This window comes from Pelophylax lessonae (genome assembly GCF_965119305.1).
Source record: "Pelophylax lessonae genome assembly, chromosome: 10".
NCBI classification, from domain to species: Eukaryota; Metazoa; Chordata; class Amphibia; order Anura; family Ranidae; genus Pelophylax; species Pelophylax lessonae.
The window spans coordinates 21,703,095-21,721,009 of NC_138777.1; the positions used below are offsets into that span (position 1 = coordinate 21,703,095).

At 41.6% G+C, this 17,915-nt stretch overlaps 1 protein-coding gene across 3 annotated transcripts in view; it reads right to left on the reverse strand.

Annotated features, from left to right (window-relative positions):
* The window catches only part of OSBPL5 (oxysterol binding protein like 5), a 210,302-nt gene that overhangs the window by 15,682 nt on the left and 176,705 nt on the right, over positions 1 to 17,915 (reverse strand). For all 3 annotated transcript variants that reach the window (XM_082270305.1, XM_082270306.1, XM_082270304.1), the window contains exons 14-17: positions 12,617 to 12,715; positions 7,909 to 8,006; positions 666 to 755; positions 389 to 525 (exon numbers count right to left, since the gene is read on the reverse strand). In XM_082270305.1, coding sequence (XP_082126431.1) covers positions 389 to 525; positions 666 to 755; positions 7,909 to 8,006; positions 12,617 to 12,715 — 424 coding nt within the window. The remainder of the gene's footprint in view (positions 1 to 388; positions 526 to 665; positions 756 to 7,908; positions 8,007 to 12,616; positions 12,716 to 17,915) is intronic.

Below are 17,915 nucleotides of genomic sequence, written 5' to 3' on the forward strand. Positions count from 1 at the left end.
AGTGTCAGTTGGATAAATGGTGCCAGTTGAAGGAATAGAGCCCCGTCATTAGTACTATTGGGATGAATAGTGCCCCATCATTGGTATCAGTGGGATGAATAATGCCCCATTGCTGGTGCCAGTTAAAGGAATAGTGCCCCATCATTGGTTTTAGTGGGATGAATAGTGCCCTATCATTGGTGTCATTGGGAGGAACAGTGCCCCATTGTTGGTGTCAGTGGCAGATATATTGCCTCAAGAGCTGGATAAAGGCAAGCAAAGGGCCACATCTGGTCCCCAGGCTACAGTTTGGAGACCACTGTCCTAGACTATTGCAGTCTGTGTTCTTTACAGGGGGTCCTGCATTTGGACATGTATTTTAGATACCAAGCTGCTTTAAATTCTTTACCTCTCTGACTCCATTTCTGTCTGCTCTTCAAACAGCACAATGTGCCGCTTCAACCTCTGTCTTCTAATGTCCGACGTTGGATTCCAGAAAATGTCCCTGTCGCCACCCTGTACATCGTCTAAATACACTTCTCGATCCTAGAAAGAATATAGTTACAGAGCTGTTTAGCTAAATTAAAGGGTAAAGCTTCCCCTAAAGTGGTCAGCCCACGCCACATTGTACATAAAAAAGTTTTCCTTGTTTTTGTCTGCTAAAAGGTGGTTATGAAAGTCCTCACCCAATGTCCATCAAGGTTTGCCAGGAGTTCACCCGCCACTTTGATCTTTCCGCTGATCTGGTTTAATGTGTCGCTTCCTCCAAAGAATGGCTGTAGGTAAAAAACACAAGATAAGGAGGCTTCAGACTTTCAGCTATACACAGAGATGTATAGTAACTAAGTAGAACTACTTCTCTACTGTACTTAAGTACTGAAAGGCGGTATCTGTACTTTCCTAGAGTAGAATTTTTTTCTCCTACTTCCACTTTTACTTCACTACATTTTTTCGATGATTTCAATACTTCTACTCCGATATTTTTTTTTGTACTGCATAGTTACTCGTTACAATTATAAAAATTACCACTGCCTGAACAGTAGATGGCAGGTTTCATGAAGTTCAAAAAAATATGTATAATGTCATGTGTACTTTTGACTTCTTTCTTTAATAACTTTATCTTTAATAAACTTTTGACTTCTTTCTTTAATAACTACATAACACAGTACTTGTACTTTTACTTTCAGTACTTGAGTAGCAAAATTAAAAAAAACTACTTGCAATACTTAAGTACAAAAAATGTTGAATACTTTAGTACTTCTACTCAAGTCACTTTTTGATCGAGCACTTCCACTTCTACTCAAGTCACTTTTTGATCGAGCACTTGTACTTTTACTCAAGTATGGGTTTCGAGTACTTTATACAACTCTGGCTATACATATATTTATAATACAAAGGTTAACTGAAAAGTTGTAAGCGTCACGATAAAAATGGTGAAGGGAGAGGAGTGGCCCAGGTTGAGCGGTCCTACTCTGTTCTTTTCTCCCACCTTCCGTCTTCCTTTCTGTATTCCATTTTCATTTTTTTTCTGTTAGTGCTTTTGTTAATCGCTTATGGACCGCCCCACGTACATATACTGCGGCAGGGCAGCCCTCCTGCGCGGAATCATGTACCTGTATGTGATTTTGTGCACAGGGTCTGGAGCGCACGTGCGCGCTGCCGGCGACCCGCTGTGATTGGACATAGACACAATGTTTGCCGGGACTCGCCGATCATTCACAGGGCTAGCAGAACGGCGGTCTGCCTACATAAACAAGGCAGACCGCCGTTCCTTTACACAAGCAGATGGAGATCTTGTGTGTCTCAACATGGATCTCTGTCTTCCTCCAGTTACCCCACCTCCCTCACACAGTTAGTAAGCACCCCCTAGGAATATATTTAACTCTTTGATCGCCCCTGATGTTAACCCCTTCTCTGGCAGTGTCATTAGTACAGTGACTGATTGCTGTATTGGTGTCGCTGGTCCCCTCAAAAGTGTTAGGTGTCCAATTTTTTTATTTTTATTCAATTTTATTGGGAAAATGAGATGTGGTACAAAACCAGATAGGGTACATCCAACAATAACATTTTAGCAAACAATAAACTTGTCTATCATCAAATAGGGTTGTGTAATAGGAGTAGAGTTAGGTGTCCAATTTATCCGCCGCAATGTCGCAGTCTCGCTAAAAAAAAAACGCTGATCGCCGCTTTTACTAGTAAACAATTCCGTAAATCTATCCTATAGTTTGTATACGCTATAACTTTTGCACAAACCAATCAATAAACACATATTGGGATTTTTTTTTTATTAAAAATATGTAGCAGAATACATATTGGCCTAAATTGATGAAAAAAAATTGATTTTTAAAAAAATTTTATTGGATATGTTTTATAGCATATAATAAAAATATAGTTTTTTTTTTTCAAAAACGTTGGTCTTTTTTTTTTTTTGTTTATAGCGCAAAAAATAAAAATCGCAGAGGTGATCAAATACCACCTAAAGAAAGCTCTATTTGTGGGGGAAAAAAGGACATCAACTTTTTTTAGGTACAGCATCGCATGACCGTGCAATTGTCAGTTTAAGTAACGCAGTGCCGTATCGCAAAAAAAAAAAAATGGCCTGGTCATGAAGGGGGGTAAACCTTCCGGGGCTGAAGTGGTTAAACCATAATCATTTTTGGTAAGGATGCTGATGGGGGACTGTAAAACCTCCCCAATTGTTCTGATTTCTCGAGTTCGAGACTCCAGGCTTGAGCTAATGGACCAATTCTAGACAATAATGTTTCTCTACCTCACCATGTACTAGAGATGTGTGTGACCTTCAGTTTACTGAAATGTTTTTTTAATAATTATTTCTATTTATTGATGTATAAATGAATCCGCGCTTAGGATATGAAAAACCAACCGGCTGCAGCCTACCTCTAAAACTATAATCCGAAGATATATAGTTGAGATAAAGGGAAGGAAAAGGAGGTAAATGGCGCTGCCTGGAGACCAATGGTACCATTGATCTCCAGGCAGCGCCATTTACCTCCTTTTCCTTCCCTTTATTTCTATTTATTGACCTCTCTCTCGGTAAACAAATGCTGATATGCATGGGCTTAGCGCCTTTAACAAATGGTTGCTCTACTAAGTACCGGTAGCACTGGAGTGTTAGATCTAAACTTTTTGGATTTCCTTATTCTGTATTTAGCTGGTCAGAACCTTTGATCATTTTGGAGAATACATCCTTAACTTTTTTTTACAATTATTTGATATTGGTAAAGTGTATGCATATTGTTTACATTTTACAATAAAAACTATGATTAAAAAAATAAATAAATAAAAACTATGCAATAAAAAAAAGAAAAATGGTGAAGGGAGGGGAAGTGGAACTTGACATATATCATCAATACCCCTTTCTATGTAAATTATAATTATAAATCTATGGTTGCTTTTCCTTTGTTCAGTAGGAGATTAAATAGAGACATGTGCAGAATGAATAAAATTGCCAAGCATGCTATGACCTGATACCTCCACAGAAAAGAAATAATGGTGAAATTGATCCATGAGGACACAGAGGACAGATACCCCTTCGTATGCCACAGTTAAGAAATGGGCAACCGTCTCCGCTAAACATAGACTCATACAGTCAGGGCTGCTGTTAGAAATTGCGGGGCCCCGTACAGACTACCTGGCAGGGCCTCCACAAGAAAATATTAAAGATATATTTAGCTAAAATTACAACAAAATCACTATTATCAGACACAAATATAACATAACTCGCATAATTCCTGCTAAATCTAAAAACAAAACTATGTTAAATAAAAAAGAAGATGAGATGAGAAAAATATACAGGCTGGGCAGTTGGAGCTCAGTGATCAGAGAGACAGAGAGAGAAACAAAGTTACAATTTACAAATAAACTCCTGAGCAGAGATAAGTGCTGGGAGGGGGGCCCACACAAGGGAGGGGGATGAGTGAGGGACAACTGTCTCTTTCTCAACAGATAAAAGCTGATAGCAGGGAGAGGGACAGATTTCTGTATTTGTTGTCCATCACTAATCCCCCTCTCTGTGTGGGCCCCCCCTGTGTGCTCGGGCCCCCTACAAGATAACTGGTGCCCCCCCCCCTATCAGCGGCCCAGCATACAGTTCAAAATACTGCATAGAATTTATCTCACCCCCGCACGCTTGCATAAAATATACCCCTCTGTCCCTGCTATGGGCTGGCGATGCTCAGCTGACCCAGCGGATATCATACACATCTTTTGGCAGAGCCCCCGTATCCGCACATTCTGGTAGGAGGTGGTATCATTTATCCACAGTGACCACTATTCAGATACCACTTACAGTGGAGGTCTGTATATTGGGTCTGGTAGAGCCACTAGCCCACCGCAGGGCCTCCAGAACTCTTATTGGGCTGTTATTGTTCTACGCAAGGAAAATTATTGTTCTTCAATGGAAATCTCCATCTGCCCCTACCCTAGCGATATGGAAAAAATTGGTAAATTCTACTCTGACCCTATATAAGGCCACCTACTTGTCAAGGGGATGCCCTAAAAAGTTCCACAAAGTGTGGGACATCTGGATTGAAGCCCCTTCCACTAACGCAGACCCCGATCTTTCTGACTAAGTAGCCTATCCCCTCGTAATACGAATGAAACATAAGGTATGAGACACACACCTGTTATTTTTATGGGAAGTAGGAGATTTATTTTCCTTTAAGTCCTGACATTTTGCAGGTGTCCCTAAAGCGGAGTTCCACCCAAAAGTGGATCTTCCGCTTTATCGCCGCCTGACCCCCTGACATGTCAATTTGGCATATCATTTTTTTTTTGGGGGGGGGGGGCGGGTACCTAGATTTCACAGGTACCCGCTCCCACTTCCACTCCGGCTGCCTAGGCAGCTCAAGCAGAAGTTCTCCTCTCCCCCTCCCTCCCTGCAATCTTCAGGGACACGTCGCAGGTCCCAGAAGATTGCCGTCTACTCAGGACGCGCAACGCAGTGCACACCTGGCTGTGAAGCCACAAGCTGTCATAGCCGGATGCCTGCACTAGAGATGGCGGTGCTGCAGGGAGAAGTGGGAAATAACCTAGGCTCCCGCTGGCCGCATCGCTGGATCCTGGGACAGGTGAGTGTGTGTTTATTAAAAGTCAGCAGATACACTGTTTGGAGCTGCTGACTTTTAATAAACACAAAAACGGCTGGAACTCCGCTTTAAGGTTTTCTGGAGCGCACTAATGTTTTCTGTTCATGTCTATGTTCCGAGCCTGGGTTTGCCCATTAGGCTCTGTTTTGAATCTTACTCTTTTAAATACTCAATAAAAAGAATTTTCAAAAACCAAGTTTGTAACGGAACAGGGCACCCCTGTACTGGGTACCTCCGTTGACCCTAGTGCTTCCTGAGGGCTCCAAGCACTTCACCAGACACCGTAACCCCTTCAGACCCCACGAACCGCCGTAGCTTGGTTAGGGTCTCGCTGTCTCCTACCCACCCTGGACCTACAACAAGGCTCCAGGTTCCCGTGGGTGAACCTCTTTCCCCAGAGAGTGCAGCAGAACAAGCTCTTACACAAGCTCTTCCAAGAGCTTAGTGATTATCTAAGGAAGTATGGAGGACATAGCAATTCCCTGTAGCATATCCCCCCAATAAGAGACGGGACTCTAGATTGAGGGTGAAGTAACTCTGGAACAACTTTATTGAACAAGAAAACAGACTTATATAATTCACCCACAAGGTTACCACCCAGATGGAACTTTTTGAAGACTGGACGTAACATTCACCATCCAATAGGAACAGAGTTTTACACTCTCATACAGTGTACACAAAAATATACAATGTGGGACAATCTCCCCTCCCCCTTAGCATCCAATCCACATACCTATATACATCCCATAATAAGTTTCTCTTAAGGCAGACAGACAGAACAATGGGAGGTCATTAACACTTAACAATGAGACAGGGCAATCCACATTCCCTTCCAATACACAACAAAAGGAAAACCTGTCTGGCATTGAAAGATATGTAATATACACAGCATTTGGGAAGAACAGATTTCATGGCAAATGGGAATAAATCTTTATATTCCTATATGGCAGTGTTAATTTCGTCGACTAAAACCGACTAAAACGTTTTCGTCGACTAACACAATTCAGATGACTAAAATACGACTAAAACTAAAATGGCATTTTAGTCTTAAGACTAAAATACGACTAAAACTAAAATGGCATTTTAGTCAAAAGACTATAACTAAAACTAAATCGAAATTTGCTGCCAAAAATTAACACTGGTGCATGCTCAAAGCATAAATAATAACATATTAGATTTTTCACTCCAGGACCAGCAGTAGTATATAATGAGTTTGGAAATTGTAGAGAAATGCTTAAATAATGCATTACAAATTACAATTGAACTACACCCATTTGATTATAGATGACTAAAATGAGTTTTAGTCGACTAAAATGTAGGGCGTTTTAGTCGACTAAAATATACTGGAGTTTTAGTCGACTAAATACGACTAAAACACTTGCAGAAGACTAAAATAGGACTAAAACTAAAATGCCATTTTAGTCCTAAGACTAAGACTAAAACTAAATTGAAATTTGCTGCCAAAATTAACACTGCTATATGGAGATATTGCTGGCAAATATGACCGTCCCATCTGAAGCAATTCAAACCATTAATTATCTGTTTTTAACTTCCAGTGACGGTAAATACTGTCACAAAGTTCAAGTATGGCAATGAGAAGATTGCAGATGATCTCCACAGTAACCTTCCTGTTCAGGAATTCATTGCATGTCTGTAGCCAATCTGCAACCTTTGTAGACAAATCTACTGACTGACTAATCCCAAGGTGCAAAATAATTTATGTAAATTATATCCTCTATTGTGCTTCTAAACTTGCTAGAAAATGTTGGTCTAAAGAAGAAACAACTTGACACCGTAGCACCAAGAACTCCCAGAAAAGCTGAACATAAATTCTATAAGTCAAAGTAGCCACTGTTTATTCTAGACTAGATGATGTGGACAATGCTGCCCTTTTAAGATCGGGGATTCTTCCAACTGTACAAACCAATAAAACAAAGGCCGCAAACGCCTAGTGCATTATCCACAGCACTTTATAGAAAGATGTAAAATAATAGAAATGTAAATAACAGCGTTGTAAACTATCCAGGAACCCAAAGGTCAGCCTTTGATGGAACTCCATTGGTTCGAATGGATGTCCTAAAGCCAGCTGATGCGGGTCAAGGGACATGACCCCTTCCTCTCTTCCTCAGAGTAAGGCTCTGAGGAAGGGGCATGTCCCCCGAAACATGTCAGCTGGCTTTAGGAGTTCCATTCAAACCAAACAAGTTCCATTGAAGGCTGACCTTTGGGTTCCTGGAAAATGTACACTTCTGTTATTTACATTCCTTTTGTGAGTATATACTATTATTTTACATCTTTCAATAAACTGCTGGAAATTGCTGAAAAATCTGACTACTCTAGGAAAGTCAATTCCCCAGAACAGTCCCTATTTTCACATCATAGCTCTTCTTGGAGTGTCTAACTACTGTCTGTGCTGGCCCAGCTCTTCCGCCACTCCTGTTGCCTCCCTACATATCCCTTTGTGTAGCTGCTGGGGTAAGACATGAAGGGGAATTCTATAGAGTGCCACGTCTAACCAAAAATCTTCAAATTGAAAACCTACTTTCTCTCCAAACCATAACCTGCAATCTATAGACCAAGGCCCTCCCTTCCCCCATATACTGCCAGGTATAAGACTGACCTCCATTCACATTATATTCAAGGCTTGACACTGGACTTTGTTTACCAGACTAACCCCATACTGTACCATTAAAGTGACTATCAATCTCCACTGCCCTATTGGCCAAATGTTGCAGCCACCCTCAATTTTAATGCCCAAAAAAACACATTTTCTTGGAAAATTTAAGATTTTTTGGAGGTTTCGAAAAAAAAAAAAACATACCTTCAGCTTAAACTCCAGCTCCGTCACATACCCGGTCTTCTCACATTCTATTGTAACTTTACCTCCCAGCTCCATTGTCATTGTGCCGTACAACAGACCTAATAAAATGTAGTGAAACAAGAATTCTTAGTACACTGAACAAAATTATCAATGCAACACTTTTGTTTTCGCCCCAATTTTTTATGAGCTGAACTCAAAGATCTAAGATTTTTTCCATGCGCCCAAAAGGCCTATTTCTCTCAAATATTGTTCACAAATCTGTCTAAATCTGTGTTAGTGAGCACTTCTCCTTTGCCGAGATAATCCATCCACCTCACAGGTGTGGCATATCAAGATGCAGATTAGACAGCATGATTATCGCACAGGTGTACTTTAGGCTGCCCACAATAAAAGGCCACTCTAAAATGTGCAGTTTTATCACACAGCACAAGTTTTAAAGGAGCGTGCAATTGGCATGCTGACTGCAGGAATGTCTTCCAGAGCTGTTTCCCGTGATTTTAATGTTCATTTCTCTACCATAAGCCGTCTCCAAAGGCGTTTCAGAGAATTTGGCCGTACATCCAACCGGCCTCACTACCGCAGACCACGTGTAACCACACCAGACCAGGACCTCCACATCCAGCATCTTCACCTCCAAGATGGTCTGAAACCAGCCACCCGGACAGCTGCTGCAACAATCGGTTTGCATAACCAAAGAATTTCTGCACAAACTGTCTCAGGGAAGCTCATCTGCATGCTCGTCGTCCTCATCGGGGGTCTCCACCTGACTGCAGTTCGTCGTATTACCGACTTGAGTTGGCAAACGCTCACATTCGATGGCGTCTGGCGCTTTAGAAAGGTGTTCTCTTCACGGATGAATCCCGTTTTTCTTAGATCTTTGAGTCCAGCTCATGAAAATTGGGGGCTAAAACAAGCTTTTAGCTATCTGTAAGGGGGAATTCTTCCCAATGACCACAAGTGTAAGGAGCATTCTTACCACTGACCATCACACTAATGTATCATGAGTTGTAGATATAGTCATTTTTGTGGTTGATTTATTAAAGACAAATAGACAAGTGCAGTTGCTCCATAGCTTAGTAAATGAGGTAAAGCTTCACTTTGCAAGGAATCTCTCTCTCTGTCCCTCTCTCACTCACAATCACATTGCAAGGAAAATAAAAGAAAACAGCATTTTTGCTTGCACGTAATTGGATGATGGAAGTCAGCAGAGCTTCTGCTGATTTACTAAGCTCTGGAGCAACTGCTCTTGCAGAATGCACAGTCTATTTGCCTTTAGTAAATCAACCCCTTTTAGCAGGGGTTACCTGAGACTGGAAAGTCATTTCAAGGATTTCTCTGTGTAAAAAAAAGGTTGCGAAAGGCTGCTATAACCGTTAGTCTGAACAGCAAGAATTCTAAAAAGCTATCAGCAGCCTTCTTCAGGCCCACAAACAATCCATTACCTTCAATCGTGATGTGTTCAATCCAGATCTTCACATTAATCTTTTACAAACTTATGTAATTCAAGCTAAAGAAATGATGAATACCTCACGGTATATATATATATATATATATAAATATATATATATATGTGTATATATATATATATATATATATATATATATATATATATGTGTGTGTGTATATATATATATATATATATATATATATATATAGACATGGGTCCCAAAACCTATTCGTTACGGTACCAACATTCCCGAATTCTGACATTCAATTTATAAATTAAACATTAGGGAATCCTCCAGTACTCTACATGAAATCAGTATAAGCCGCTTACCTTTTTTTTGTTCATTTTATTGAAATCTATCTTAAACCCCATATGTCTAAATCCACTCAGAGTTCTGCCTCTTACATATACACATATAGTTAAAATTTATGATTAATAATTTTTAGCCTCCGAATGCTCAAAATCCATCATGTTCAAGGAAGTGAAGATAAATATGTAATAGTGGATTCTAAAGTCTGGAATTTGAATTTGAATTTCAATAAGATGAACAAAAGATTTTAAATGGCTTATATTTATTTAATGTAGGGTTCCAGTGAAGTCCCAAATGTTTAGTCTATAATTAAAATTTAGGGAAATGATGAATACATAGTATATAAGCAAGGGTTACCTTATAAAAATACAAAATGTTAAAACAAGCAGTGGTTCCCGATACTGACATCTCAACATTTCCTTTCAAAGTTGAGCTTTGCCTTCTGAGTCCCTATTTGACTTCTTTAACTACTTAGCCACCAGGCCAATTCTGACATTTCTCTCCTACATGTAAAAATCTGCTTTTTTTTGCTAGAAAGTTACTTGGAACCCCCAAACATTATATATTTTTTTATAGGGCAGAGGCTCTAGAGCACAGGTGTCAAACACAAGGCCCGCGGGCCGAATGTGGCCCCCCCAGGCCATTTCATGTGGCCCTCGCACCTCTCCTGCAGCTGCGGCACCCCCCTTGTCTCTGCCCCCACCTTGTCTCTGTAGTCGACAGCAGAGAGGACAGAACTCCTTTGCCAGATCCTGCACTCCTCTGTGCAGCTGTAGAAAGGCTCCTCTTTGCCCCCCAGGACATGTGGTGCTCTGGACATTTAATCCTACAGATATAACCGGCACTTTGAGGGCAACCATAATGCTGATGCGGCCCCCGATGAAATGGAGTTTGACACCCCTGCTCTAGAGCACGGGTGTCCAACCTTTTGGCTTCTCTGGGCCACATTTAGTGTAGAGAAATTTTCTCGGGCCGCATATAAAATATATACTATAGTTAAGGTATATAATCAATAAAATGCCGCCGCGCCCTTCCCGCGAGGCCGCACCCCCCGCACTAATTTAACACAACTAGAGGATGATCAAATGAAATGGAATCAGTATACAGAGGTTTACTTCTCCTGAGAGATATTAAAGGAACACTCTAACCACCATGACCACTTCAGTGATTTGAAGTGGTCATGGCGGTAGGAGTCAGAAACACTGCACATGCTCACATCCCCCCCCCCCCCCTTCTCCGAGGCAGCCTCTGCTGCCATGCCCCTGACCCGACTTCCTTCCTCCCCAGCACAAAAAAATTGTCAGGGGGCAGTGGGCCGCATTGCCTGGGGTTCCGGGCCGCATGTGGCCCCTGGGCCGCAGGTTGGACATGCCTGCTCTAGAGAATAAAATGGTCGGTTTTGCAGCTATTTATGTCACACGTATTTGCGCAGCGGTTTTTCAAAGGCAACTTTTTTGGAAAAAATACACTTTAATAAATTGAAATGCACAAAAACACAAAATAATACCACAATAATTGTTTGGTAAATTATAAAAGATGTTGTTTTGCCGAATAAATAGATTCCTAACATGTCAGGCTTTAAAATTGTGTACGTCTGTGGAATAGCGACAAACAACGGTACCTGAAAATCTCTGTAGGCGACAGTTTCAAAGCCTATAAGGTTACCAGTTTAGAGTTACATAGGAAGTCAGGTGTGGTGCGATCACCATTTACATATGCGTGCAGGACCTACTTATACATATGCCTTTGAGCAGGAGCCCCAGGGAGGTGAGTGGGGATGGAGGGACGTACCTTACTTTTTTAATTTTATTTAAAAAAAAAAAATGTTTTTACACTGTCTCTTGCAATTTTTTTTATCACTTTTATTGCAATCACAAGGGATGAACAACATCATGAGCAGTGACAGGTTCTCATTACTTTGATATTCCTCCCTGGTGGAACGGGAGGCATCGGAAGGCAGCGGGAGGGGGGGATCACTGCCGCCATATATAAAAGCAATCCAGTGGCTATTTAGCCACTGGATCACTTTTTTTTTATTCCACATCGCCGGCTGAAAACAATGATACTGGGGTCATGACTGCAGCTGCAACCACTGCTCCGGTATAACCGCTTCAACCTGAGGACGTAGGGGTATGTCCTATGGGTGGGAAGTAGTTAAAGTATATAGAAAACCCAGTTACTAAAATCCCATATGCTGATAAGTATGTTAGTGTTATTTCAAAAGCCATTTTCAATGTTTATAAATCTGCTACTTTTTAAGGTAATCCCTGATGATCCTACCATGAATGTCCTTGTTCAGCTCAGCTGCCTCCAATGCTGCACCCCATAATGTGGGGATGTACTGAAGTAGTGAGAATTAATATCAGGATAAATTGCAGGCAATGACTTAAAGTGTTACTAAACCCAGGAACCTGCAGTCACTATATCTGGTCTCCCAAAGTACACAGAACATGTAAATGTAATTATTTTAGTAAATATAAACTACTAAATACCTTTTCTCATCAACAGTATATAGCAGTCTTGTGACTTCTATGAGTGTTTGGTTAAAGCTTGGAGGAGGAGTTTTCATTCTACTCTGACTGTCCTATGAGGCTGCATGACTCCTGACCCTCTGTCTGGACAGTGCTGATTGGCCCTGTGCTGATCACATGCACCCTCCCAAGAAAAAGAAAAAACTCTCTAGCAATACACACCAAACTGAGCATGTGCAGAATTACCCCAAGGCTCTTTTCTATAAGGTGATGATTTAGGGACAGTGGAAGAAGGGGAGGATCAGAGAAGACAGTATCAAACAGCCTTATTACACAATGTGAGGGATTAACCCCTTAGGTTCCACAGTGAGTATAACAAGCATGCTTTACTGCATATACAGACTGATTTTACTGCTGTGGATTTAGTAACACTTTAAGCATCTCATGATGTAAGACACCTGGAGTATATGTAAGCAGTACCTTTGCAATGAGCGTAGGGCATGGTGATGATGTAATCTTCCTCACGGGTCAGAAATGTAAGTCTTGCATTCCCGTCTAATATTGCAGAGAGGGAGTTACCTGTTAATGAAGAACATGAAAAATCCTGTAAGTCATAACCCAGAACTTAGAAGCCAACTTTGGCCACACCATTTTTTTATTTTTGGATAGAGCAGGTAAAGGTTAGAACCTCAACTTTTTATTGTCTTCTGTGTTTTTTTTTTTCTTGGGGGGGGGGGGGGGGATTCTTTGTTATACGTCTGTCAATCTGATGGGTGTTAAACCCAACAGGAAACAATGCAAAATTTCCCAACTTCCCATGTATTTGACAGGTGTTGAATAGATTAGATAGGAAGACAATGTATCCCCAAAAGGAATCACAGGCAGCAATGAAAAACAATGTTTTAGGAGTGTGAGGCTGGCCAAACACGGTTTGAATCTTGGCCAGTTCAGCCAGTACCAGCCAAGATTCAAACCATTAATGAGCCGACTTAATGTACCATCGATTGATCAACTTGGGTACAACCAGTCTGCCGGATTCTCTTGCAATTATTGGATACAACTTCCCGCTGGGAGAAGACAATGGCCCGGCAGGAGAGATTCCCACATCAACACGGTTTGTGTTGATGGAGTATTCAAGCGAAAATCTTTCCTGCAACCCGTAGTTGCAGGGAAGAAATTCGCTCCATGTATGGCTGGCCCGAGAAAGATTTAAAACCTCTGCCATTATTTTATTGATACGGACATGGTCTGAGGTGGTAAGCAGGGGTCCCCCAAGGCTCAGTCCTGGGACCAACCTTGTTCAATTTATTCATAAACAGCATTGAGGTCGGGATCAGTAGTGCGTTATCAGTTTTTGCAGATGACACAAAATTGGCCAGGGCAATAACTGCACAGCATGAAGCAGATATCCTACAGAATGACCTAGACAAAATAACGGAGTGGGCAACGACATGGCAAATGAGGTCTAATGTGGAGAAGTATAAGGTTTTGCACTTGGGGACTAAAAACATAAAAGCACAATACACGTTAGGGGGGGGGGGGAGAGGAACCCTTGGGGGAATCAAAAATGGAGAAGGATCTGGGAGTCTTGGGTGATGATAGATTAGGCAATAACATGCAATGTCAAGCGGCAGCTGCCAAAGCCAGCAGAATATTAGCATGCATAAAGAAAGGGATGTATTCCAGAGATAAGACTATAATCCTTCCACCTAAAACTCTGGTCCGACCGCATCTGGAGTATTCTGTCCAGTTCTGGTCGCCAGTCCTCAGGAGGGATGTGTTGGAGCTGGAGAGAGTCCAGAGAAGGGCAACTTAACTGATTAGGGGATTGGAGGACCTTAATTATGAAGAGCGTCTGCAATCGCATGATTTATTCTCCCTGGAGAAGAGACGCCTGAGGAGGGACATGATAGCAATTTATAAATATCTCAATGAGGATCTCAGCTTAGAAAAAAAGCTATTCAGTAGAAGGGATTGCATGAGGACTCAAGGGCATGCAATGCGATTAGAGGAGAAGCGTTTTAACCTCAGGCAACGTGGGGGGTTCTTTACTGTTAGGGCTACAAGATTGTGGAATTCTCTACCACAAGAGGTGGTTTCTGTGGGAAGTATGGTGGCTTTCAAAAGACTCTTAGACTTACATCTCAAGGATCAGAACATTCAGGGGTATGTGAGATGATTACAGCCACACACACCTACACAGGTTGAACTGGATGGACTATTGTCTTTATTCAACCTCACCGACTATGTAACTATGTAACTATGACATAAAGTATAAAAGCTCCACTTCGCTTATAAAAGTCCAGAATAAGATTTGCCATTGCAATTGTCAAGGGAAAGCCAACATGTTTTGGGGGTTGGCCATCTCAAGCAAAAATCATATTCTTTTTCAAGTGTGCTACTGCTAAATTTTATCCTGTATTCATATTTCTCTAAGGACCAGCCACAAAGGTCCTAAATAGATAGAATTGCCAGTCTACTTTGGTAAAAAACAAAAACGAATGGTTATATAAAATACATTGAGTAACCCATTGCTCCTCACCGCTTGAAAACTAGTAATTATTTTATTGCTGTCTGTGCCCCTGTGAGAGCAATTTCCTCCAATTTTCTTTCTAGGTGGTAGGCGTCAGACAAAACAGTAAGATAAAAGAAATCTCTGTTGGAATACAACAGAGTTTAAAACCAAACAGAGCTTCTGACCCATTGCCGCACAATCCAAAAAAAAAAGGTTTAGCGGGAGTTAGGCTTCATGGTTACACAATAGGTGATCTACTTTCTGTAGAGGTTATTGTTTTTTGTGTCTTCTATATCATACATAGTAGAATATTTGGTACAAAACTGTAGGGGAACTCCCTTAACAAGTGTCAATCTGTCTCCTTCACTCTGCGGTCAACAGGGGAGGACTAACTATTTGGCAGCTGCACAAGGGCCCTCTAGGACTTAGGGTCCGGTTATACTAGATGTAGGCAGATGAGTGTTGGGGCCCTCTCCCACTGTCACATAGACCTGGAGGTGGCTCACTTTTATCTAGGTGTCAAAGTAAAAATTATTGTTTTAATGTGACTAGAAGTTTTGTAGGAGGGTGTCCAAAAATGTGTTTTTTACAGGACCCCCTTACTGGATATTTTCCTATATACAGTATCTTTTTGGCTTTATGTCAAGCATAGCCTCTTTATCTGTACTGCAGGGCCAGACCATCCATTGGGGGAGCACGGGCACCGCCCCCCCCTATCCGTGCGCCTGGCCCCCTAATCTACATGCAGGGCGCCGGACGCATGGATTCCAATGGGTTTTTTTTTTTATTTTGAAGCATGTGATTAGAGCCAGAGGCTCTAATAGGCTTCAAAAAAGGGTGGGCTCGGGGGGCAGAGCACTGTGCCCTGAGCCCACCCAGTTGTGTGACAATAGCGAATGAGTATTTGCTATTGTCACACGGATTCTCCTCCTGGCCAATCAGGAAGCGGGCCCTGAGACCCATTTCCTGATTGGCCGAAAGGAAAAGTCATGCCATTGGCTTAGGAGGAGGAGGAGACACAGGAGACTGAGCAAGGGGGAGGCTGCTGACTGCTGTCTGTCCTCCACATGTCCAGCGTGAGTGAGCCGGCGACTGGTGTGCGGGCTGCCACTACTCTACTGTAATGGGCAAGTGTCCTTTTAATTTGGCAAAAAACCAGGGAGTAATGTCTTAGCAAAAACTTTTTTAGGTGCATTGGGGTGTATGTACTAAAACTGGAGAGTGCAAAACCTGGTGCAGCCATGCATGGTAGTCAAAAGACTTTTAGTTTTCAATAAGTTTTATTAAGACGCCAAAAAGACAAGCGAACAAGGAATACAGTATCAATACAATATGTGACACAGCATTAAAGAGATATTAACACAACCTTGATGCAGGAACCACAAGATATAAAGAAAATAGAAAGAACAATTTGTGTCTGAAATACCGTGCAGGGCACGTACTATAGAACCTTATTCGCGACCGATCATTTACCACCGCAAGCATAAAATTGGGAGTCCTCCTCCTGCTATGGCAGCATGAAACGGTTCTAGAACTAAAGCAACGGGAGCACCACCGAAGGCTAATGAAAAATATGAAACAAGAACAATATAAAATAAGAAAGACAAATAGACTCTACTCGAAATATCAGGTGCAGGTAAAATCAAAGATTGACTTGGAAAACACAGCTGAACCTGCCACCTCCGAGAGCGTTGTACAGAAAGTTGACGATCCGGGACCCCAGCACCCAAAGAGGTTGCAAAACATTGGGGAACCAGGATAGGCAACCAATCAGCAAGGACATTGGAGTTCCTCCAGAGTGACTGGGTTCAACTGGGTTCAATAGAGGGAGCAAGCGGCAGCACCTTAGAGGAGCCAGGAAACTGCTCTGTGAGAACATAGTTAAGAAGGAAGCACTAGCGGGGTAGAGAGGGAAAGGAGAGAGAGGGTGGAGAGAAGTGGTAAGGGAGAAGGAAGAGGAGAAAAGAGGTCGGATCACCGGGAGACCCTGAGCGATGGTAGGTTTATCTATGAAATCGAGATATGATATAGTCTAGCCCACGGTTCCCAGATCAGTTCAAATTTGGATACCTTATCCTGCAGGATCGCCACCATTTTTTCCTGGGCCATGATCCAGGATATTTTGCGCTTGGCAGCACTATATGAAACTGAGGATTGCTTCCACACTTTGGCCAGTCAATAGACTTTTAACTTCAGTTTGTTCAATTAAGCTTTGACAAAAAAAAAATGGAAGTTGATTGGTTTCTCTGCAGAACTGCACTAGATGTTGCACTCTCCAGTTTTAGTAATTCAACCCCCTTATATCTGCATACAAAATATCAATATTCCGAGTTTGTATACAGTGAAGTCACACCCATTATAGTAGCTGTGCCCAACATACATTTTACATTATAGAGAATACAGTTAGAATAAAAATACAGGGCTAGATTTTCAGATCTTGATCCAAAAATCCTACAGGATTTAGCGTAACTTCCTCCACCATACCTGAAATCTCAACTTGTGGACATATCTGTAATAGTTCAATTGTATCCATAATGCATAATACTCTCCCTTTTTTTTTTTACATGAAAACTAGTTTTACATTCTGATGTTTAAATGTATTTTTCTTTGCCATTTTGGCTGCCATCGTCAGATGAGAGCTGACAGGTTGGCAGGCAATATATAAACTCCAGCTACACAAAATGACAGCTCCCATCCTGATTGGCTGATTTACAGCTTAACTCAGAGGTCAGCCAAAGTGTACAACTCTTCAAATATCAAAATCCTGGACCAGTTCTGTCATAATCGAATGTAATTTGAAAAATGCAACTCTAGATGCACCTCACGCCGCAATGAAAATGTCACGTATGACCCAAAGACACACTTTCACATTTAGCAGTTATTATTTTTATAGTAGCACAATTTTGCAGAGTACTGTACAAACTGAGAATATATATATACAATGATAATAGAATGTGTAATGACACAAGAATGACCAGGAATGAGGACCATGTCAAAATGAGATTGCGAAAGAAAACCTCATAGGCACTAGAAGTGAAGGAGTATAGGCAGCTGTACTTTGATTGAATGTAAAGCCTCGTACACACTCAACGATTGTTGGCCGACCGATCGGCCGTCTTTTGTCCAGTGTTGTTGTGTTGGTTGGATTGTGCTCTAGACTGCACACGAATTTTATCGGCCAACAAAAACCAACTTCAGAAGTGATGTCATGTGCTGGTTTACTTTCCGTGTGTTTTTTCTTCTCTGAGCATGCCCAGTCTTCCT